At 36.5% G+C, this 25,356-nt stretch overlaps 1 protein-coding gene across 2 annotated transcripts in view; it reads right to left on the bottom strand.

Moving 5' to 3' along the window:
- Positions 1 to 15,294, bottom strand: part of LOC138306110 (protein CIP2A homolog L-like) — a 66,511-nt gene extending 51,217 nt beyond the window's left edge. For both annotated transcript variants that reach the window (XM_069246474.1, XM_069246480.1), the window contains exons 1-8: positions 15,172 to 15,294; positions 9,657 to 9,787; positions 9,253 to 9,418; positions 6,232 to 6,341; positions 5,383 to 5,477; positions 5,073 to 5,169; positions 4,093 to 4,215; positions 3,142 to 3,287 (exon numbers count right to left, since the gene is read on the bottom strand). In XM_069246474.1, coding sequence (XP_069102575.1) covers positions 3,142 to 3,287; positions 4,093 to 4,215; positions 5,073 to 5,169; positions 5,383 to 5,477; positions 6,232 to 6,341; positions 9,253 to 9,418; positions 9,657 to 9,758 — 839 coding nt within the window. In that variant the 5' untranslated portion in view covers positions 9,759 to 9,787; positions 15,172 to 15,294. The remainder of the gene's footprint in view (positions 1 to 3,141; positions 3,288 to 4,092; positions 4,216 to 5,072; positions 5,170 to 5,382; positions 5,478 to 6,231; positions 6,342 to 9,252; positions 9,419 to 9,656; positions 9,788 to 15,171) is intronic.
- Between the last annotated feature and the right edge of the window lie 10,062 nt (positions 15,295 to 25,356).

Genomic DNA, 25,356 nt, shown 5'->3' with positions numbered 1-25,356 from the left:
AGACCCCTATAGTTTTATATTTATAGTAACACAGTGACACTAGACCCCTATAGTTTATATTTATAGTAACACAGTGACACTAGACCCCTATAGTTTATATTTATAGTAACACTGTGACACTAGACCCCTATAGTTTATATTTATAGTAACACAGTGACACTAGACCCCTATAGTTTATATTTATAGTAACACAGTGACACTAGACCCCTATAGTTTATATTTATAGTAACACAGTGACACTAGACCCCTATAGTTTATATTTATAGTAACACAGTGACACTAGACCCCTATAGTTTATATTTATAGTAACACAGTGACACTAGACCCCTATAGTTTATATTTATAGTAACACAGTGACACTAGACCCCTATAGTTTATATTTATAGTAACACAGTGACACTAGACCCCTATAGTTTATATTTATAGTAACACAGTGACACTAGACCCCTATAGTTTTTATTTATAGTAACACAGTGACACTAGACCCCTATAGTTTATATTTATAGTAACACAGTGACACTAGACCCCTATAGTTTATATTTATAGTAACACAGTGACACTAGACCCCTATAGTTTATATTTATAGTAACACAGTGACACTAGACCCCTATAGTTTATATTTATAGTAACACAGTGACACTAGACCCCTATAGTTTATATTTATAGTAACACAGTGACACTATAGTAACACAGTGACACTAGACCCATATAGTTTATATTTATAGTAACACAGTGACACTAGACCCCTATAGTTTTTATTTATAGTAACACAGTGACACTAGACCCCTATAGTTTTATTTATAGTAACACAGTGACACATAGTTTTATTTATAGTAACACGTGACACTAGACCCCTATAGTTTATATTTATAGTAACACAGTGACACTAGACCCCTATAGTTTATATTTATAGTAACACAGTGACACTAGACCCATATAGTTTATATTTATAGTAACACAGTGACACTAGAACCCCCTATAGTTTTATATTTATAGTAACACAGTGACACTAGACCCCTATAGTTTATATTTATAGTAACACAGTGACACTAGACCCCTATAGTTTATATTTATAGTAACACAGTGACACTAGACCCCTATAGTTTATATTTATAGTAACACAGTGACACTAGACCCCTATAGTTTATATTTATAGTAACACAGTGACACTAGACCCATATAGTTTATATTTATAGTAACACAGTGACACTAGACCCATATAGTTTATATTTATAGTAACACAGTGACACTAGACCCCTATAGTTTTTATATTTATAGTAACACAGTGACACTAGACCCCTATAGTTTATATTTATAGAAAGTGACACACTAGAACACGGACACTAGACCCTATAGTTTATATTTATAGTAACACAGTGACACTAGACCCCTATAGTTTATATTTATAGTAACACAGTGACACTAGACCCCTATAGTTTATATTTATAGTAACACAGTGACACTAGACCCCTATAGTTTATTTATAGTAACACAGTGACACTAGACCCTATAGTTTATATTTTATAGTAACACAGTGACACTAGACCCCTATAGTTTATATTTATAGTAACACAGTGACACTAGACCCCTATAGTTTATATTTATAGTAACACAGTGACACTAGACCCCTATAGTTTATATTTATAGTAACACAGTGACACTAGACCCATATAGTTTATATTTATAGTAACACAGTGACACTAGACCCCTATAGTTTATATTTATAGTAACACAGTGACACTAGACCCCTATAGTTTATATTTATAGTAACACAGTGACACTAGACCCCTATAGTTTATATTTATAGTAACACAGTGACACTAGACCCCTATAGTTTATATTTATAGTAACACAGTGACACTAGACCCCTATAGTTTATATTTATAGTAACACAGTGACACTAGACCCCTATAGTTTATATTTATAGTAACACAGTGACACTAGACCCCTATAGTTTATATTTATAGTAACACAGTGACACTAGACCCCTATAGTTTTATATTTATAGTAACACAGTGACACTAGACCCCTATAGTTTATATTTATAGTAACACAGTGACACTAGACCCCTATAGTTTATATTTATAGTAACACAGTGACACTAGACCCCTATAGTTTTATATTTATAGTAACACAGTGACACTAGACCCCTATAGTTTATATTTATAGTAACACAGTGATGACACTAGACCCCTATAGTTTATATTTATAGTAACACAGTGATAGACCCCTATAGTTAATTTAAGTAACACAGTGACACTAGACCCCTATAGTTTATATTTATAGTAACACAGTGACACTAGACCCCTATAGTTTATATTTATAGTAACACAGTGACACTAGACCCCTATAGTTTATATTTATAGTAACACAGTGACACTAGACCCCTATAGTTTTATTTATAGTAACCAGTGACACTAGACCCCTATAGTTTATATTTATAGTAACACAGTGACACTAGACCCCTATAGTTTTATTTATAGTAACACAGTGACACTAGACCCTATAGTTTTTATTTATAGTAACACAGTGACACTAGACCCCTATAGTTTATATTTATAGTAACACAGTGACACTAGACCCCTATAGTTTATATTTATAGTAACACAGTGACACTAGACCCCTATAGTTTATATTTATAGTAACACAGTGACACTAGACCCCTATAGTTTATATTTATAGTAACACAGTGACACTAGACCCCTATAGTTTATATTTATAGTAACACAGTGACACTAGACCCATATAGTTTATATTTATAGTAACACAGTGACACTAGACCCCTATAGTTTATATTTATAGTAACACAGTGACACTAGACCCCTATAGTTTATATTTATAGTAACACAGTGACACTAGACCCCTATAGTTTATATTTATAGTAACACTGACACTAGACCCCTATAGTTTATATTTATAGTAACACTGTGACACTAGACCCCTATAGTTTATATTTATAGTAACACAGTGACACTAGACCCCTATAGTTTATATTTATAGTAACACAGTGACACTAGACTCCTATAGTTTATATTTATAGTAACACAGTGACACTAGACCCCTATAGTTTATATTTATAGTAACACAGTGACACTAGACTCCTATAGTTTTTATTTATACTAATTGTGACACTTTTATTACCTCGATAATGACTGTTGTATTTTAGGGTTTCTTAAGAGATCCCTAAACAGATCAACAGCATAGCCTCGTGTTACGCCAGCATCACTCTTCATAAGAATGTTAAATATCATCTGAAATGTCTGGTTGATGTTCTTGGCATTAAGGATCTGAAACCGCAGGAAAAAAACCATGAACAAAAGTATTTAGCTCATCAATACATAAGTTGAACAGGACTATGGGATTCATTCAAAAGATAATTGGAACAAACAATCATAATTACCAAATGTCCAAAGTGGTGACTCCAACTTATACTATATGTACTATATGCCTATCCCATTCCTTTCATTACAGGACATCATTAAACTATTTTCTTACCATTGAAAGTAAAAACAGGAGGCCAAGAAGGCCTGTATTGCTCACCCGGGGGGGTCAGCCCCATCATTTGTACAATTTTGAATCCCTACTTCATAAGGATGTTACTATTGCATTATGATTGCTATCACATGCTAAGTTTCAGAGAAGTCGTATATATGAAAATAGCCAAATTTGACCCCTTTTGGCCCCACCCCTCAGGCCCCCGGAGGTTCAGCCCCATCTTTTGTACAATTTTGAATCCTCACCTATAATCATGCTACCTTTGCATTATGAGTGCTATCACATGCTTAGTTTCAGAGAAGAAGTTGTTTATTTGAAAATAGCCAATATGACACCTTATGGCCTGCCCCTCAAGCCCCCGAGGGGGTCAGCCCAACCATGTGTTCAATTTTTTGTCTATGCTACCAGAAAATTTTTTGTGAAATTGGGGCCAGCGGTTATGGAGAAGAAGTCGATTGTTGATGGCCGGACGCCGGACGACATACGCCGTGTTATTGCACAAGCTCACCTTGGTCCTTTGGACCAGGTGAGCTAATAACCCGAGACAACTAGTATCTACCATTGTAAGCAAAAATACCCCATACAACTAGTGCTTACCTTGCCACCGAGGTCCTCCTGAAGAGACAAACTGGTGATGATGGACAATGCCAGGATAATGATTGTAAGGTTCTGATCAGAAAGGTATGATACCAACACTTTATACAATGCTTTGATGTTTTCCTGAAAAGAAATTATGTTTCCTTATTTTCTATTACATGAATATATTAGAAAATATTTCAGTAAAATTTTATATTCAAATCATGTGAATACCAACTCAGTATATATAATATACAGCATTCATCAGCAGACAAATCCTAAGTGAGATTTCACTATATTGTTAAAGTTGTATTTCTTGTAATTTTCACCATCACAAACTGTCGTAAAACATACAATGTTTGAATATGGATGGTTATATATGATGGTTCAGATCCATAAAAGCACCAAATACTATTGACATAGCAGTAAATGTCGTATGAAATATCACACATTTTGAAAGAACCGCCACAGTCAACTCCATGTTTCAAACTTTCAGGTAAAATCGGAAAACCGAGTTGCATCACGTGACCAACATTGGCGATACCCATATAAATCGGAACCTCACGAGCCGTGTCACATGGTCAATATCGGCAATACCCATACAGATCGGAATAGATCGGACCTGTTTTTCGGATACTTCCAAGCTATTTTAAACGTGTACACGTTACAAATCAATATTTTAATTCAATTGTTTAATAACTTTGCGAATACGAACTTTACAAAAGCCGGTAAATATCGAAAGTTTAAAACTTATAGAGGTGGAGAAAAATATGTAGAACACTTTAAAAGCTTTTTCTATGCCAAAAATACAGCAAGTCACAGACCATACAACTTTAAGTAATCAAAGACACACAACTACTCCCAATATAGTTTATAATTTTTGTAAGGTGAAGAGTCAAATGGAATTTCCATATCCAATGTCTGCACATACTCATCACACATAAAAAAATAAATGCTACTATCAGACTGCTGGACAGACATATATAGCAATCCATACTTACAGAATTTTTCAGGTATGATTGCACAGCAAAGTTATCCCGGCATAGATTGACCAGCAATCCTAGGCTAGGCAGAGTTATGTCATGAACAGGACCGTGTCTGAAGTACACAATCAATTAATAAACGACAGTCAAACTTACTGGTCTAAAAATGTTGTACTGCTTAACTCAAAAAACCTTGTGAAAATGTCTTTTAATTATTGTTGGACAGTCTTTCATAAGAATCGAATATTTCCTCACATTTGACTATTAGATAAATGTCGGTTGTCATTAATGCTGTCTTGTAATTACAATTTTATTCACTATTGCTTACATCTGTCTGACAGTGAATGTAATTAAATCCTCCATGTAGTTTTCTTGGAAGTTCAGTTTATGTCCATAAGTAACTTTCTGGAGTAGGCTCACACACTGAAACAATCACATACAAATAGATACCAAACAGTAAGTAATTAACTTTGTTGATATCTATAAAAATAATTGTAATCATGATCCGAATCAATCAGAGAACTTGGGTATGTATGTATGTCACAGCATGATCAACGGAGGAGTAAAACAACATATCCTTTCATATTTTGATTTCATTCAATTTTCTATAGCAAGGCCATGTTGTAAACTAGACATTGTCTAAATATGTTACCCTGGTTGAATAAAAGATATTATTATTATTATTATACCATCATGTTATTTATATATTGATATATAAGATTGGCTTCCTACAAAATCTATTTTCAATTGAACCATATACTATTTAATGAAGAACGACTAAATGTTGAGACATTTTACTTCTGTTGATAGGACAACTAAATGTTGAGACATTTTACCTCTGTTGATAGGACAACTAAATGTTGAGACATTTTGCTTCCATTGACAGAACAACTAAAATGTAGATACATTTTCCTGTTGATAAAACGACTCAATGTTGAGACATTTTGCCTCTGTTGACAGAACAACTGAATGTTGAGACATTTTGCCTCTGTTGACAGAACGACTATATGTACTGTTGAAACATTCTATTTCTGTTGACAGAACGACTAAATGTTGAGACATTTTACCTCTGTTGACAGAACAACTACATGTTGAGACATTTTACCTCTGTTGACAGAACAAATAAATGTTGAGACATTTTATTTCTGTAGAACAACTAGATGTCGAGACGTTTTACCTCTGATGACAGCACATCTCCAGCAGAGCCCTGTATTTTGAGGATACCTGCCAGAGCAGGAGTGACGTGAAATGCATCATGTAAACAAAGCCTGATCTCATCATCTGTAGCTACAATCCAAATGAAAACAAAGTTTTAAAAAATGTTAAAAGTGTGATACAACTCAGTAGTAGAGATGGTTTGGTGTGGGGGTCACATATGTACCTACCAAGGTTATGTAAAAGTGTGATACAACTCAGTAGTAGAGATGGTTTGGTGTGGGGGTCACATATGTACCTACCAAGGTTATGTAGAAGTGTGATACAGCTCAGTAGTAGAGATGGTTTGGTGTGTGGGTGTCACATATGTACCTACCAAGGTTCTGTAGAAGTGTGATACAACTCAGTAGTAGAGATGGTTTGGTGTGTGGGGGTCACACATGTACCTACCAAGGTTTTGTAGAAGTGTGATACAACTCAGTAGTAGAGATGGTTTGGTGTGTGGGGGTCACACATGTACCTACCAAGGTTCTGTAGAAGTGTGATACAGCTCAGTAGTAGAGATGGTTTGGTGTGTGGGGGTCACATATGTACCTACCAAGGTTATGTAGAAGTGTGATACAGCTCAGTAGTAGAGATGGTTTGGTGTGTGGGGGTCACACATGTACCTACCAAGGTTCTGTAGAAGTGTGATACAGCTCAGTAGTAGAGATGGTTTGGTGTGTGGGGGTCACACATGTACCTACCAAGGTTCTGTAGAAGTGTGATACAACTCAGTAGTAGAGATGGTTTGGTGTGTGGGGGTCACACATGTACCTATTAAGGTTCTGTAGAAGTGTGATACAACTCGGTAGTAGAGATGGTTTGGTGTGTGGGTGTCACACATGTACCTACCAAGGTTCTGTAGAAGTGTGATACAGCTCAGTAGTAGAGATGGTTTGGTGTGTGGGGGTCACACATGTACCTACCAAGGTTCTGTAGAAGTGTGATACAACTCAGTAGTAGAGATGGTTTGGTGTGTGGGGGTCACACATGTACCTACCAAGGTTCTGTACAAGTGTGATACAACTCAGTAGTAGATATGGTTTGGTGTGTGGGGGTCACACATGTACCTACCAAGGTTCTGTAGAAGTGTGATACAACTCAGTAGTAGATATGGTTTGGTGTGTGGGGGTCACACATGTACCTACCAAGGTTCTGTAGAAGTGTGATACAACTCAGTAGTAGAGATGGTTTGGTGTGTGGGGGTCCCACATTTACCTACCAAGGTTCTGTAGAAGTGTGATACAGCCCAGTAGGAGAGATGGTTTGGTGTGTGGGGGGTCACACATGTACCTACCAAGGTTCTGTAGAAGTGTGATACAACTCAGTAGTAGAGATGGTTTGGTGTGTGGGGGTCACACATGTACCTACCAAGGTTCTGTAGAAGTGTGATACAACTCAGTAGTAGAGATGGTTTGGTGTGTGGGGGGTCACACATGTACCTACCAAGGTTCTGTAGAAGTGTGATACAACTCAGTAGTAGAGATGGTTTGGTGTGTGGGGGTCCAACATGTACCTACCAAGGTTCTGTAGAAGTGTGATACAACTCAGTAGTAGAGATGGTTTGGTGTGTGGGTGTTACATATGTACCTACCAAGGTTCTGTAGAAGTGTGATACAACTCAGTAGTAGAGATGGTTTGGTGTGTGGGTGTTACATATGTACCTACCAAGGTTCTGTAGAAGTGTGATACAACTCAGTAGTAGAGATGGTTTGGTGTGTGGGTGTTACATATGTACCTACCAAGGTTCTGTAGAAGTGTGATACAACTCAGTAGTAGAGATGGTTTGGTGTGTGGGTGTTACATATGTACCTACCAAGGTTCTGTAGAAGTGTGATACAACTCAGTAGTACAGATGGTTTGGTGTGTGGGGGTCCCACATGTACCTACCAAGGTTCTGTAGAAGTGTGATACAACTCAGTAGTAGAGATGGTTTGGTGTGTGGGGGTCCCACATGTACCTACCAAGGTTTTGTAGAAGTGTGATACAGCTCAGCAGTAGAGATGGTTTGGTGTGTGGGGGTCACACATGTGCCTACCAAGGTTCTGTAGAAGTGTGATACAACTCAGTAGTAGAGATGGTTTGGTGTGTGGGGGTCACACATGTACCTACCAAGGTTCTGTAGAAGTGTGATACAGCTCAGTAGTAGAGATGGTTTGGTGTGTGGGGGTCACACATGTACCTACCAAGGTTCTGTAGAAGTGTGATACAACTCAGTAGTAGAGATGGTTTGGTGTGTGGGGGTCACACATGTACCTACCAAGGTTCTGTAGAAGTGTGATACAGCTCAGTAGGAGAGATGGTTTGGTGTGTGGTGGTCACACATGTACCTACCTAGGTTCTGTAGAAGTGTGATACAGCTCAGTATTAGAGATGGTTTGGTGTGTGGGGGTCCCACATGTACCTACCAAGGTTCTGTAGAAGTGTGATACAACTCAGTAGTAGAGATGGTTTGGTGTGTGGGGGTCACACATGTACCTACCAAGGTTCTGTAGAAGTGTGATACAACTCAGTAGTAGATATGGTTTGGTGTGTGGGGGTCACACATGTACCTACCAAGGTTCTGTAGAAGTGTGATACAACTCAGTAGTAGAGATGGTTTGGTGTGTGGGGGTCCAACATGTACCTACCAAGGTTCTGTAGAAGTGTGATACAGCTCAGTAGGAGAGATGGTTTGGTGTGTGGGAGGTCACACATGTACCTACCAAGGTTCTGTAGAAGTGTGATACAACTCAGTAGTAGAGATGGTTTGGTGTTTTGGGGTCACACATGTACCTACCAAGGTTCTGTAGAAGTGTGATACAGCTCAGTAGTAGAGATGGTTTGGTGTGTGGGTGTCACATATGTACCTACCAAGGTTTTGTAGAAGTGTGATACAACTCAGTAGTAGAGATGGTTTGGTGTGTGGGGGTCACACATGTACCTACCAAGGTTCTGTAGAAGTGTGATACAACTCAGTAGTAGAGATGGTTTGGTGTGTGGGGGTCACACATGTACCTACCAAGGTTCTGTAGAAGTGTGATACAGCTCAGTAGTAGAGATGGTTTGGTGTGGGGGTCACACAGAATGTCGATGACGGTTGTCAGGCATTCTGTTGGCTGGAGGTGTTTCGGATTAAAAAACTTCAAACTCTTCCCAGAATGTGGAACTGTGATTCCGATTAAAATCTGGAAATCAAGAGATGAACAATGATGTTAATATAAAACACAACTATATCTGTTATGGTATTATATTGGGACCTTGTCTTTGTCTCCCCTTTTGTGTGGATATTAAAATCACTATGGCTGTCCATCTCATTTAAACACAAATGACCATATTATCTTATTCAATATAAAAGAAGCTTTTAGTTTTTAGCTAGCAAGTAAATAGATAAATACAATTCTGGAACATGTTGTTTCAACTGACCTCAAGTTGTTGTTGAAGATACAGAGAGTTTTTGTCAGACTTATGGTTGAGGTATTGGTTGGCAGCAAATATCACAGACTTCACAACGGATGCAGCTTCCATTTTTGTTTGGTTTTTTAAGCTTTGTGTTTCTAATATAAAATCAATAAAAAAAAAACAAATATTTTAAGTTCTTCTTTTTTCTGTTCAAGCCTTTATCATGTAATTGATAACAATTGATATTCTGAAGTAATTAAGAAACATAAAATTAACTGAGTATACATTTGTTACCTATTAGCTGCAATACATGCAAAATAGGAAAATATATATCACTCCATGGGTTAACATTTGACTGCATAAACTTGAATTTTCAGAATGCATGCAGAGGCTTAACACTTGCAATATTAAATATCTACCCTAATATTAGGTATGTAACCCCAGTAAGGTATAAGCTACCATACACTTCTTGGCAGCTAATTATAAAGACTAATAGCTAGAACCTGATCTCTTCAGCTCAATTGTAGGACTGTATGACCTAACCATAAGTAATATATATATATTGTTGGGAATCTTAATAACTGCTAATCTTAATTTAAGTACATGCATGCACATGTTGTTTTAATAAATGTTACAGGATAAAAAAAAACATGGTCAGTATTTGTGTCTATATATCACCACATACACGTATCAGTACCTTGATCATGTTCTATCAATAATAGAGCACAAATATGACATGTAAATACATGTACTCCTACAAATGTATATACCGTATTCGACTCAATAAGCGCCCATGTCCCTATAAGCGCCCCTCCCCATTTTTGAGGCCATGATTTCAATTGCCCATGCATAAATAAAGACCACAAACTGTATAGATTTGAAATGATTTCGTCTTATAAGAACTTTTTCAATTTTTTTAAATGCCCTGGGCGCTTATTGGGTCGAATATGGTACTAAAGTCTTTTATAAAGTATTTAGGATATTTTTATATATTTGTGCTACATATTATTGAGAGAACATAAAAGCTCCTGTGATATAACCCTTGCCAAAAGAAATAATGATCTTTTAGGGTGTTCATCTCTAGATCTTAGGGTGATCTGGTGGTGTAGTGGTTAATTAGCCACTCGCCTTTCACCTAGCCAGTCGTGGTTTGATCCCCAGCAGGGACGTGAAAAGGTTAGGAGTCAACTGCCTGATCACTGATCACATGGGATTTCTACAGCTGCAGGCACTCTTGTTTCCTCCCACACTAAGACCCCACGCGTGCTTACATCTGCTGGGCCATCAAAAGTGATTTGAATAAGTTGTACAACTTTTTTCGCAATCAATGTAAAATAAATAAAATTTATAAAAGAAATGATATTTTTAGACACTTATAGCCATGCATGTTTAACATTAACATGCAGAGAGTGTGTCATGCTCATCGTTACTTATAATTACGATGATGCTGCACATGTACTGACAATCATCCACACAGCCACAAGAGCTATAGCTGATGGACTATGCGTCTAAAATGCCCATATCTATGTATTGTCACACATGCATGTATATTTGGCCTATATGCAGAGCAGGATCCAGATTGGATAACGTGAAAGCAGACATCCACATTAAATATTCATGTATACGTAGTCGTGGGACATAAGTATTTGTCACTCTTGTTTTTCTATGTATTTTTACTTTTTTTAATTTGAATTTTCCTGATCTCCTTTATTGATAGATTTTCACCAAATTATAGAGAATTGTCTACACTTTAAGCTCATAATATTTTCACAATTTTCTGATGCTTCATTTTCAAAATATCATTATTTTGGTGCACCATTTCATTTTTATGATGTCATTTCCTTCTTTGTTCTTACCAAAATGGCAACGAAAAAGTTTTGCTTTCTACTAAAACGCTGTTTTCTCAAAAAGTAAGTAACAGATAATTGTACAAATATTATGAGCTGAGAATGTAGACAATATTCTATATAAATAAGCCAAATTTGGTTGAACTCCATCAATAGATGAGATCAGGAAAATTCAAAGAAAAAAGGTAACAAGAGATCCCAGAAGGATCTTGGCGCCCACCAAAGAATGATCTATGTCTGACAATAGAAAGAGGGATCTTTTCTCTGCTTTTCAAATTTTTACCACATATTACTACATATGAAATTTGAGAAAGATAACACTAACAAACTTCAATTATCACAAGAGATCCCAGAGGGATCTTGGCGCCCACCTAAGAACGATCTTTGTCTGGCAAAGGAAAGAGGGATCTTTTCTCTGCTTTTCAAGCTTTTACTACATATTACTACACATGAAATTTCAGAAAGATCCTTTGACTGCTTTCTGAGATATGTAACGGTAACAAACTTTAATTATCAAAATCCTAGATGGCTACCTGTCGGCCATCTTGTTCACCTATCGGTCCTAAAATGCAATATGCACAACTAGACCCCTACAAGAACCTGCACATACAATTTGAGACAGATCCCTTCAGTACATTCTTAGACATAGCGGACAAAAACTTCAATTGTCAAAATCCAAGATGGCGTTCAGTCGGCCATCTTGTTCACTGATCGGTACCAAAATGCAATATGCATAACCAGGGACCTAGGGGAGCCTGCACATGAAATTTGAGACAGATCCCTTCAGTACTTTCTAAGAAATAGTGGTAACAAGCTTCAATTATCAAAATCCAAGATGGCGTCCTGTCGGCCATCTTGTTCACCGATGGGTCTGAAAATGCAATATGCACAACTAGACCCCTAGGGGAACCTGCACATGCAATTTGATACAGATCCCTTGAGTACTTTCTGACAAATAGTGGTAACAAGCTTTAACTATCAAAATCCAAGATGGTGGCCTGTCGGCCATCTTGTTAATCAATCGGTCCCAAAATGCAATATGCACAACTAGACCCCTAGGGGAATCTGCACATGCAATTTGAGACAAAGTCCTTCAGTACTTTCTGAGAAATAGCTGTAACAAAGTTCAATTGTCAAAATCCAAGATGGCGGCCTGTCGGCCATCTTGTTAACTGATTGGTCCCAAAATGCAATATGCACAACTAGGCCCCTAGGGGAACTTACATGTGAAATTTGAGAAAGATCCCTTCAGTACATTCTGAGAAATAGCGGTAACAAACTTTAACTATCAAAATTTAAGATGGCTGCCTGGCGGCCATTTTGTTGACCGATTGGTCCCAAAATACAATATGCACAACTAGGGCCCTAAGGGAACCTAGGGCCCTATGAAATTTGAGAAACATCCCTTCAGTACTTTCTGAAAAATAGCAGTAACAAGAATTGTTAACGGACGGACGGACGGACGGACGGACCACAGACAAAAAGCAATTTGAATAGCCCACCATCTGTTGATGGTGGGCTAAAAATACATAGAATCTTTAGGGAAAAAACAACAGTGACAAATACTTATGTCCCATGACTGTATGTGCCCATCTTACTAAAGTTTAAAAGGAAATATATATAAATATGGGGAATGTGCACATCGAGAATTATGGCGATCCCGTACCCATTCAAACTCGTACCCAAACAAACTCGTACCTACATTTGGCGAATTCGTACCCAAGCATGGCGAACCCGTACCCAAGTTTGGCAAACCCGTACCCATGGAATTTGGCGAACTCGTACCCATCATTAAATTTAAACTTCATGTATTTATTTGTGATTTATATAAAAATTAATATATTGTGTTCGATCAGATGCTTCTAGTCATGAGCAGTGATCATAAAACAGTATGCAAGAGATTCCAGCCAAGATTTGTTCATTTTTAATTAGTAATTTTACATTCCCCCTCTCTTGTGTATTTTCCCGTAGCTTATTATTATTTAGAATAATTATGAAGTAAAAACCAATTGATGTCAAATTTTGTTACAATGCATATAAAAAAAATAAATGAAAGAGCAATATTTCACAAAAGAATATTTGGACCATTCTCTCAATAGATCTATATCAAAGAATTCCTTCCCGCATTTTGCCCCAGCCTTCTCTGCATCTGGTTTTTCTAAAATACTAGGATATTTTAGCTATCACAGTTCGTATATAGACACGTTTAAAAGAAATAAATGCAATATAGACACACAAATATATATATATATATATTATATAATGTGCAAAATTGATTGCGTGACGGTAAAGAATTCCATTGTAAATGACGTATTACGGTATAATGTCCCAGTAAGATGTGTTTTCAAATTCTGTTAATAGCATTATACTAATTGTTTAATAAAAAAAATGACGTAGCTCTGAACGACGGACGGAAGATTTCTGACAGATGCATGGTCGTCGTCCTGCCGGGTATTCATTCTACTGTATAAATGTATGCTCATATTCCCATAAAATATCTAAATATGTCGTTCTCATGGTTTGTTGTTCCATACCGAAAAAATACATTACTGATTAATGAATTGTAGTGTATTTGTAATCTTGAAAAGTATATAGCATGTTACCAGATATTTTCTGATTTTACAAGGTATATATCAACGTTGACTCAATATTAATTTCCGGATTTCCTAATAACCACGTTTTTAAAAATGGAAAAAGTATTGTTTTTTTTAGAATTTCTGTGTGAATTTATTTTTAGAAAAAAAAAACATATTAATTATAAAAAATTATCAGTAGTAACTGAATTTAAATAAATAAAATTAAAAAGAAATTAACTTTTTTTCTCTCTCAGATTAAATTACATTTTGAATACTACTGTAACAATTCTGGTTTTTTTTTAATTTAGTGCTTGTAAATTTAAGAACTCTATCTAAGTTAATTATCCGTTATTGTGAAAGATCATTAAAAAGCCCAGTCTAATATTTCGAACAATAAAACTGCTCCAGAACTGGGTGTATATAGGGATGTGACTACTTTTGCAAAACCACACATTCCTTTATTTCAGTAAAATTCAATATGAATGCAGAATTTCATCATAAAAAAGCAGATATTTAATTTATTCATATATGTCGCGCGTATACCTCCCTCTTTTGAGACCAAAATCCCTCAAAATGGTTATCAATCTCCCTCACCACCCCTAGAAAAATATGGCATGTATGTATTATGCATTATTTAGGCCAGTGATATATTGAATCAGACACAAAGAAGAAATTAAAATTAATACCTGTAATTAAATAAAAAAAAAAAAAAAACAACGAAACTTGATGGGTACGGGTTAGCTAATCATGGGTACGAGCTCGCCAAATATTTTGGGTACGACTTCGCCAATTTTGGGTACGAATTGGTGGGTACGAGTTGGAATGGGTACGGGTTAACTATACCCCCACATCGACAATATCAATGTCATCACTTTGAAAACATTAAAGTTTGACACTAAAACACGAGAAGGCTAGCAGATATTGGTATTTGAACGCTTATACAATAGTTTTCATTGATATTATCTATATTTCTGTCATTCAAAAACAAGTGCTTGCCTGTAAACATATCTTTGTTTACACTTAGAAACAATCCAATTACTTAATCATGTTTCCCTTAATTACCAATTCACATGAAAGAATAAAATCTTATTGTATTCTTCAGTGATTGATTCATACATTTGTTCGAACGCGGCCTCAAGACGAGAAATCTGCCAATAATTCCATTTCTTCGTTTGAAATTTCAGTCCATGGATGCCGCCATTTTGAAAAATTCAAACTTCGCGGGGTGTCCTTTTTCTTATGATAAACTATAAAGAATAAAAAAATCACTTCAAAACAAGCTTTCAAATATATGATTATTTGGTTCCGTTTAACTTAAACGGAACCAGGAACCAGACCCGAGTTCCGTTTAACAAAAGTACTGGCCAACGAGCCGAGTTCCGTTTATTAGGATTTCTACCTCTAATTGAATGTTCAATCACATATTATATATCGGAATCGAACTCTGAGCTTTCAGCAGCGATACGACACAGAATTAATCTCTATAACACAGATTTTCTTAAACGGATCTGACACCTAGACCTCAGTTCCGTTTAACTTAAACGGAACCAGGAACCAGACCCGAGTTCCGTTTAAGCTTATACGGAACTAGGAACCAGACCCGAGTTCCGTTTAACAAACATACTGGCCAACGAGCGGAGTTCCGTTTATTAGGATTCCTATCTCTAACTGCATGTTCAATTACCTATTATATACAGGAATCGAACTTAGAGCTTCCATGAATAATACAGCACAGAATTAATCTCCTTAACACAAGTTTCCTTAAACGGATCTGACACCTAGACTCCAGTTCCGTTTAACTTAAACGGAACTAGGAACCAGACCCGAGTTCCGTTTAAGCAAATACGGAACTAGGAACCAGACCCGAGTTCCGTTTAAGCTTTAACTGAACTAGGAACCAGACCTGAGTTCCGTATAACCCCACGCTTGTATAAACATTTGTAAAGCTCATCTGACCTGAAGGGCCTGATATCGAATATAATAATATATGATATCTTATATAATTCGATCAAATTCTGGATGGACCTTGCTTCTTCAATAAATTTTAAATTGGCTTGCCATATTTACAGATATCTTTATCTAATCCCCATGGTAAAAGGATTTTATTTTTAATTTTAAATTTAACTCTTGTTAAATTGATGTGCATTTTATCGAACTGCAAGCATAAACCAAAACTGCCTTCGAAATATACATGTATATTGTACCTATTGATCTTGGTTAAGAATATCCTTTCGTGAGTCAACAAAATAGATCACGAAGAATCACCTGTTTTATGAAGTAATTGTCACAAAAACTCTTACAGTTGGAAATAGCAAAACAGGCTCCACGATTTGCTTAATTTAAATCTCCATCATATAATGATACTTTCAATATCATATGATTATGAGTGCAAATCAATAGTGGTAGAGAGTCAGTCCCAGCATTTTTACAATTTTGAATTCCTTTAAGGATGCTACCATCGCAATATGAGTACTATCCCATACTTAATTTCAGAGAAAAAGTCGTTTATATGGAAATAAACAAATTGACCCCTTTTGGCCCCGCCCCTCAGGCCCAAGGGGATAAGCCACACCCTTTTTATAATTTTGTATCCTCGCCCCATACAGATACTACCTTTGCAATATGAGTTGTTATATATCGTGCTTAGTTTTAGAGAAGAAGTCTTTTATAAGGAAATTAGAGTTTTTTTCAATGTTAAGCCACTTTCATGATATAATACTTACTATAACTTTATAATTCAAATTCACTACATACACCAATTTTTATAGCCCTGAAAACATTATATTTGAGAATCCCGTCTCCCTACCGTACCTTATTTCGTACTCGACGAGAGTATATAGAATGATGTCCCTTCCTAAACACCTCTATGTAGCCACGAGGCCAAATGACTGAGGATGAAAGGGAGGGAGGACAGAAGAGTGGAACCCCATAAAGTCATTGTTAGTTTTACATCATGTAAATTGGTTTTACATTGAAAAACCTCAATTTCTTTACAGTAATACGCTACTATAACTTTAGTATGCGAATTTGTCTTTCTTACCGTAATGGCGAGTCCGAAGCCAGGCAGCCCAGTCAAATGGTAAATGTAGGGGACAGGCCCCAGGCAGAGAATATAAAACAGGGTTGAATGAACAAAGGTAAAAACGGATATACCTCTCCGTGGAAAGAGGTGCACCATTGTGAAACCTGCTCGCATAAGGTTAAAAGACCATAAATGCATTTAATGTATACTGAGGAGGAACAGTCACAGACTGAGTCATCGAAACTGGGCCCAAGGAAAACAGTCCATCAGAGTGGAAGGACAGAGACCGGAGGTGAAAGTAGACTGACCACGCCAAACGGCAGAAGACATTGATGTCCTGGTACAAGGACCTATTGCGGAGAGCCAAAGAAGTCGCAAGGGCTCTAACCTCATGAGCCCTCACCTTGCATTCCGCATGAGATTGATCATTAGACGGCTCATAAGCAATCTTGATCACCTGACATATCAATGTGGAGATGGACTGGAAGGAGATATCCTGCTGACCCTGTTTTAAGGTCCCGACAGGAACAAAGCATCCGATAATTCTCCCCAGACTCAATAGAGACTGACAGGAAAGGAATTCTAATGGAATGGGGCGAAAAACCTGGTTCCCAATTCTTTGCCCAAATTTCAGGATCAGTGAGAAGGGTAACGGCAGAGCTAGCTCTTGCCCATGAAATACGCGAAGAGCGAAAAGACAATGCATAAATATCACTTCTCATGTGGCCTGAGGCAACAGCAAGCAGAAAGACAGTCTTAAAAGTTAAAAACTTTATGGAGTCCGATCCTAAAGGCCCATTAGAAGCCGAAGCCCCCATTTATGACTCTAAAACGAGTTCTAGGTTCCACTGTGGAGCTAACTACTGTACGTTAGGCCTGTCCAGATTGAACCCCCGAATCAAGAAAAACAAAGAAATGAAGATCCTACCTCTGGTTTACCACGGAAAGAAAGTACACTGGCAATAGCTGTGTGATAGCCTGCAATAGTACATGATTGTGCTCCCTAAACAAGACAGAGAAGGAAACTCGCAATCAGCTGGGCAGAGGCCATGACCGGATCAATCTTCCTGACGCCAATCAAAGAAGATCTTCCAGCGTGACTGGAAGGCGGCAGAGGAGAAAGACCTAATTGATCGGTTGATGCGAGCTGACATATCCGAAGAAAAGCCTGTCTGAGCTAGGACTCCTGAAATCACGTCCAAGCGTGAAGGTAACGTCTGGGGCCGATGCTAACGAAAGACATTTGTTTTTGGTGAGAGAACAAGAGGACGAGCCACCAGAAACGACAAGAGCTCCGAAAACCAGGGTTGACGCGGCAACAGTGGCGCTATCGGAAAGAAGGAGCAATAATGCTCCGGAAACTTCTGTAGAACCCTGCGTCTATGGCCCAAGCCATTTGGTTTGACACGGAGAGACAAAGGTTGACAACTGATTATTGAGAAAAGAGGCAAAAAGGTCGAGGGATATAGATGCCGTTCTGTCATAACCAGCTGGCGCCGCCTGGAGATTATCCGCCAGAACATTTGCGCTTCCTGGAAGATGCTTGACTAAAATTGTTAACTGCATTTCCTTATAGATAGGAATAATACGGAAATACTGATAGCGAGGGCACAAAGGACGTGAGCTGATGTCCCTTTCTCTCCAGATAAGCGACCACTGTAGAGTTGTCCGTAGCCAGTCAAACTGCATTGGAATGCAGAATCTTCTAAAATGTCTGCAGAGAAAACAGAAGAGCCATCATCTTCTGCATGTTCCCCAGACCACTCCATCGACTGGCAATGGATGTCGAGGTAAGCCCCTAACACTTCCATGAACGCATCCGTGAACATGTTAACGGTGGGAGCTGGCATGGACGACAACGAAACCCCCTGAAATACATTTGTAATTAAAAATCAGAGTACACCACCGAGCAAACCCCATGAGTTGAGATAACACAGAATATTTAGATACCAACGAGGGGCCAGCCGTTGAAGGTCAGAGGAATATCTCTGGCCTTCTCGAATTTATTCAAAGTTGGAATGACAATACCATGAACCGCGTGGAAACGGTTTCCCAAGAAGACAATGTTTTAAGAAGGGGAACCTCATACTCTTTAAGGAACTAAGCCAACTCTAAGCAAAAGTTTCATGACCAGACGGGTGTTCCGATCCAAAGATTCCCGAACTAGATGGATCATTAGGAATTCGTCGACATAGTTGTGAACATGTCTTCCCTAGAGTGCAGAAATCACACTACAACCAGCAGCAGTTGATGGGACACCAAGCTCCAAACCTCTTGCGGATCAGAATTATTCTGAAATAGAAGCCGAGTGTGTAGTCCATAATAGGCACCTCCTCGACCGCGCCCTTTAAAAGCATGGTCCTTAGTTTCTCCCGGATGGAAACTGCCATCTCCGGATCTCCCGAAGGAGGGAAAAATACATACTTTGACACAAAGTGCGGATGCCGCAAGTATGGAATGCCAAACCGCTCCTTCACTACAGAAAGGGCTCAAGGGTCCTGGGTGATATCCTTCAATTGACTCTAGAAAGAAGGTGGACTGACGATCTCCTACAGGAAGATGAAAACGAGGAATATCGAGACCTTCACAGATGGAGAATGATATTTGCCTAAATTAGCAGCGATAACTATCTGTTCTCTGGTATATGTCTTTATGAAGTATTAGAAAAATAAACGAAGGTCAATAACACGAATCTGCCTTCAAAACTTGTAGTCAAAACTACAACATCGAAATTATCAAAAGATAGATCAAAACTATTGAAAGTGGCGTCGATGAAGGGATGATTATGTTTGTACCATATTGGTAAACGTATCTGTCTACACCGATTCCCATTGACTCCGGATGGTTTCAGCGTTCTTGTCATTTAATTGGGAAAAACGACCCGCACGGCTGACAGGTAGATGTGATAACGCAGGATAAACAAGTTCGTCTGATATTATTTGCCCAACGAAACCTCACTTGTCCTTTGCTAATGTTTTTTGACATGAAGAAAAGGAATAATTCATTCTCATTGTCCTCGCCTTCCTTCACCTGAGAAACGTATCAGTCTCCGTCATACTTGATTGCCACAAACAACCCTTAACATCATTTAAATGACACCGTGTGAACTTGTCGACCAAACCAACAAACATTGTAACACTTAGTATTATATATACTTTTCAACTGTGATGTGAATGTATCTCTGTGGGAAAGTGGCATCATAGGTAATCAAGTACATAGTAGTAACTATCTGTTGATATCGTTGCGTAACATGTATTATTTTCAAGATTAGATCGCACCTGTCCATTTAATTGTTAATGGATGTGTCCTTGTCTCATAAAGGTAAAAGTTTGAGTATACATATTAAAGTTCATTATTACGAAAAAAGATCGACATTTGATAATACATTAATTGTGTACGTGATTTTATTTGTTTGTAACGTATCTGCCAGTATAGTTTGTGGACAATGATAAAAATGAGGTATATAAAAAATATCTAAGCATTTTGTGTGCCAATACTTGTCTATTCTCATTGCGTATGCTATTATCTATGATATTATAGAAAAAATGTAGTATTTACCCATTTCCTTAGTCACAGTTGATTATGAAATACATTATAGCTTAAGAGGCACAGTCGAAATTCGTACGAGAGCCATATTTAATGTGATGATGAGAAAAATCTTAATTGGTCCAGAGGAAACACACTTGATTATTTTCGAAGCTCAATCCAATATATTTTTACGTGTGTGAAACAAACATGATATAAAAAACATGGTAAAGTCCCGATATTGATAGAGGTCACTTAATAATGGAATTTGTACATTTAGTGGAGAATGAACGTATGATGGAGGAGAGCATTTTGTATTGACGGATAAAGCACAAGTTTATCCGACAGTAGTTATCTGTAAATATGTGGGGCAGTTGCAGGATAAATCAATCTAATATGTACATATCCGATTTAAAAGCATTATTTGTATAAATTAGGCTTTGGCCAGTGAAAACATGGAAAGAAATTCAAATCAATATTATTGTTCTTTTTTTATTGTTATTTTAGAGATTTGACTATAGTGTAGTCTATACCTTTTTATAGTCAAAAATTTCTTTAGTAAAAGTTTTTCTGATTGTGAAGGAGAAAAAGAAATTGAATTAAAAAAATCGAAAACAAATGTGTATCTTCATCAACTCAACAATTATTATTCCCTGATTGAATATATTCGCGACTCACCAACAATCATTTGTAAAATCGTGAAACTATCATCTTTGCCAACATTACCAGCATTATTCAAAATTTATTACATACAAAATGTACCTGGACCGAAACGGTTATTTTTTTTTTTTAAATGTAACTGTGAAACGAAGTCGATGATTTTGTAGAGATTCAAGAGTGACTGTTAATACTTTCTTATCATCACTTTCTGTAAATTTAAAAGTGACAAATGAAAATTTGGATTGTCATAACGCGAGTCGTCTTAACCTATGTTTCCTAATAACCACCTGGTAGTTGACTCCTACTTCTCTACGCGATAAAAAAACCCGACACAACACCAAAACGAATGAACATTATAACAAAACAATTACACAGGGAATTTTGCATTTTGACTAGTATCTCACTTCGTCCTAGGCCAACGATATTTGTTTGAGATATATATAATTTTCATTATAATCTTAACTTTAAATCATCATTTCATTCTCTCAAACAAAGCATAGCTGGCCTTTAAGATTGCATTTTGATGTTTAACCAGATAGAGATAAACTTACCTTTAACAAGAAAAGTTATCACTACAATTACAAACGAAGATAACGCCATCCATCTTACCTGGAACGAGAATGTACATTAATATGATGTTTCTAAGTTTCTAAGGAACAAAGTAAGAAGTTGTAGTTGTATATATATGACGTTTTCCATGGAACGCAGAAAGGAAATGCATATTTGTAATATTTCCAAGGAAAGAAAGTACATGCGATTATACATTATATATGGTTTGCTGTATATACGAAAAAGATGTGCATAATTATGTATTCTCAAAATAAAGAAAAATGTAGATACATGGTAATTCCATCGAATGAAAATTGTATACATTGATAATTTCATTGTATGATGCCTTCAAGGGAAAAATTATGTATATGTAGCGAGATACATCTAGATATAGTTACATAATTATGAACTTATCTATTTACTTTTAATTTTATAACGGTTTTTCGTTAGCAACGACCTATTCCCATTGGTCAGCAAACTTTCGTTGTAGGAAAGATTTACTAAAATCTTTAAAATATTTACTTGTTTATGAATGGTTTTTTAAGAAGAAAAAAATTGAGCATATGAGAGCAATATTACTAACTAAATACTTTAAAATCCCACCTGAACATTTCAACAGCATGCATTATTTGTCGTTGTTGGAACGCTTTGTTTTCCCGTGTCTTGGGAAACTCTCAGTGTTAAAAAACATTGATTAACATACTTCGTTTGGTGTGTGTAAACATACTGGATCATTTTGCTCGAATAAAACTGCTAATTAGCAAGGTTCTTTAAATTCGAATTTCAACAGGGTTTTTATTGTATTGAATTTGTATACATCAAATTGATCTGACAGAGGCTTTTCAAATACTTTTTACTGTAAAGTAAACTTTCTACCACAGAAAAAGTCAGAGGACAATTATATACGGATGCTGAATCCAGGGTCCTAACCCTGGCAGTCATCTACGCTTATCATGTCTGGGGAATAAAGATATTTGGTTGGGGGAAAAAAGAAAAGAAAAGACACCCATGTGTTACGGTCCAGGTGTTACCTGGCTCACATTACCGTAACGGGTAGTTGGCATTTCTACATATATATGTACCTATATTTACACTTGCTAGGCTTGGTCACTATACGCTAATACTAGCCGATTTTGTTTACCATAACTGCATGGTAACATTGAACTTTGAACTTGCGTAAGGAAATGTTCTGTGCAACGTAAAAGGACTACTTTTTTAAAAAAGAAACACATGGCTTTGTTTACATTTTGACGCAACATTACGTGTATATTGTTGTTTTTCATAGAACTTTGGAAAAATGTAAACAATATATACATGTTTTATATTTATATATGATTCAAACAATTTTTAAATTATCAATTGTATAAAGAAACGGAAAAATATCCCGACCGGGGCGACGTGCTTTCATTTTTTGTTAAAAATGATGGGTGTCAAATGTAAACATTATCTCTGTGCCTATGTTCGTCCTACGATCGAGCCTTTGGGGTGGACGGGTGTGAGACCCTCTGATAGAGGTCAGTTATAAACATATCCTCTTGTCTTTGTTCTTTGAGTATTTAATCATGTGTATTATAAAGCATGCACGCTAATAATCACGTGTTTGACAGTTCCGCGTCACCACAAACACATTGTATCCATCGAACACTTAAAGTGAATTTGTTTCATCTATCGATGGCGATATGGATCTAAGCGTAGATTATATAATCACATGGCTCCCAAGGATGTAATACCGTCAAGTCAGACGACATCTCAAACACATTGAGCTAACTTGAAAATCGGTGTTTTGACAACTTCGGCAAATTAAAGTGTGTAAGCGTGCGTCAGCTTCGCCTCGCTGCACAATAACGGTCACCGAGTTCACACATGTGGCCGTGTACAAATTCTTTATGTTATTACGCTATATATTAAATTTTAGCAAAATTGAATATATATTTAAAGTTCTGATCTGAATAATAAAATAATCTCTGAAATTTACTTTGTTTGTCATGTTTATTTTACACTAAAATATTGAACTTTTTTGTCGTCGCGGATGAATAATTCTACCTTACGTGAAGCGTCATCATTCGCTGTTCAATTGAGTAAGCTCCTCCCACTTTTGACCGACTTTTATTGAATAATTACGTCACTTTCAAATGACGATTTTATTGTATAAAATATAAATAAAAAGTCGTGTGAGTGTAAATATAGGGATTGGATTTCGTTTTTATGTTAACCATGCTTGTATGGAGCAATTCCTCTAAGAATATATTCAATATGGTATATTCTTAGAGGAATTGCTCCATACAAGCATGGTTAACATAAAAACGAAATTCAATCCCTATATTGAGAGATATTTAGATACAAGATATTTTATTATAGTCTTACCTTCCAGATTTACAATCATATCAAACATTAAATGGTAGAAATCCTAAAAAGCCAACATAAAAAGAGTTATGAAAGATACTGAAATGACTAATATCCGACATATACTAAAAATTAATTATCAATTTCAATTTTAGTTACATCAAATATTACTGTTTCATTTCTCTTTAAATGGCCCACTTTACAACTATCCGGAGCAAAATTTAAAGGTTTCCTAAAAAACATTAATTACAAAAGATTTTAAATATATATCGAAAAGATGGTCATAAGATGTGCTGCAACCTTGTACCAATTACAATGAGTTAATAGTAAAGTTTATGCAAGATGTGATTGGGTTCCTGTACCTGTAATATACCTAGTGTACTAAATTACACATCCGTTGGGTTTCATTTCGCTGTTTTGCCTTCTGGGTTTTCTTCTCCCAATTAGCAGTGATGATCTCATTACTACGTATACCGCGCGGTAGAGATTCAGGACAGTAAGATATATATATATCATGCATTTTGAGAGACAAATATGCATAATTCAGAGACATTTTATGTTATGTACATCTTTATGATACTCACCATTTAAATAAGAATAAAGGGAAAAATTGCAAGTTGAAAAAAAGGTCATTGTTATTCGAAAATCACGATTTTGTCAATATAAATTTCAGTTAATGTGGAAATGATCCAAAAATATATCAGTTACAACCTCGTCTATCTAAGCCTACCTTCAAGTTGTTTTTTACATAAACATCAATTACTAAACAACTTGTAATGTTGTGCATATTCTGAATGATAACTATTATTTTTAAGTTTAACGTAACAGATACTGCTATTAAACATGGCAACAATTTGTCGCACACAGCACCATAGCGAATGCACTCTCTCTTAAAGACGCTCCATCGCCGACAGAGCATAAATGATATTCATCATTTGAACAATAATTGGTGTGTGATCGTGTGTATATCTGTCTAATTAACACAAAAAGTAATATAAAATAATTTATTTTGCCTTTGGTGCATGCACAATCAGTACTTCATTCCATATAAGATATATTGCCACGGAATTTTTTCGGGATGCAATTAATTATTTTTCATATTTTTACCTTGAAGTAAAATTAGAAGTTCAAACTTTTCAATGGTGGTAATGGTGTAAAGTACGTAACTTTTGTAACTGAAGAAAAATACTTAATCGTCTGCT

This window comes from Argopecten irradians, chromosome 1 (genome assembly GCF_041381155.1).
Source record: "Argopecten irradians isolate NY chromosome 1, Ai_NY, whole genome shotgun sequence".
Lineage (NCBI taxonomy): Eukaryota > Metazoa > Mollusca > Bivalvia > Pectinida > Pectinidae > Argopecten > Argopecten irradians.
The sequence above is the reverse complement of the archived record's forward strand: the minus strand, read 5'-3'. Positions and strand labels throughout refer to the sequence as shown.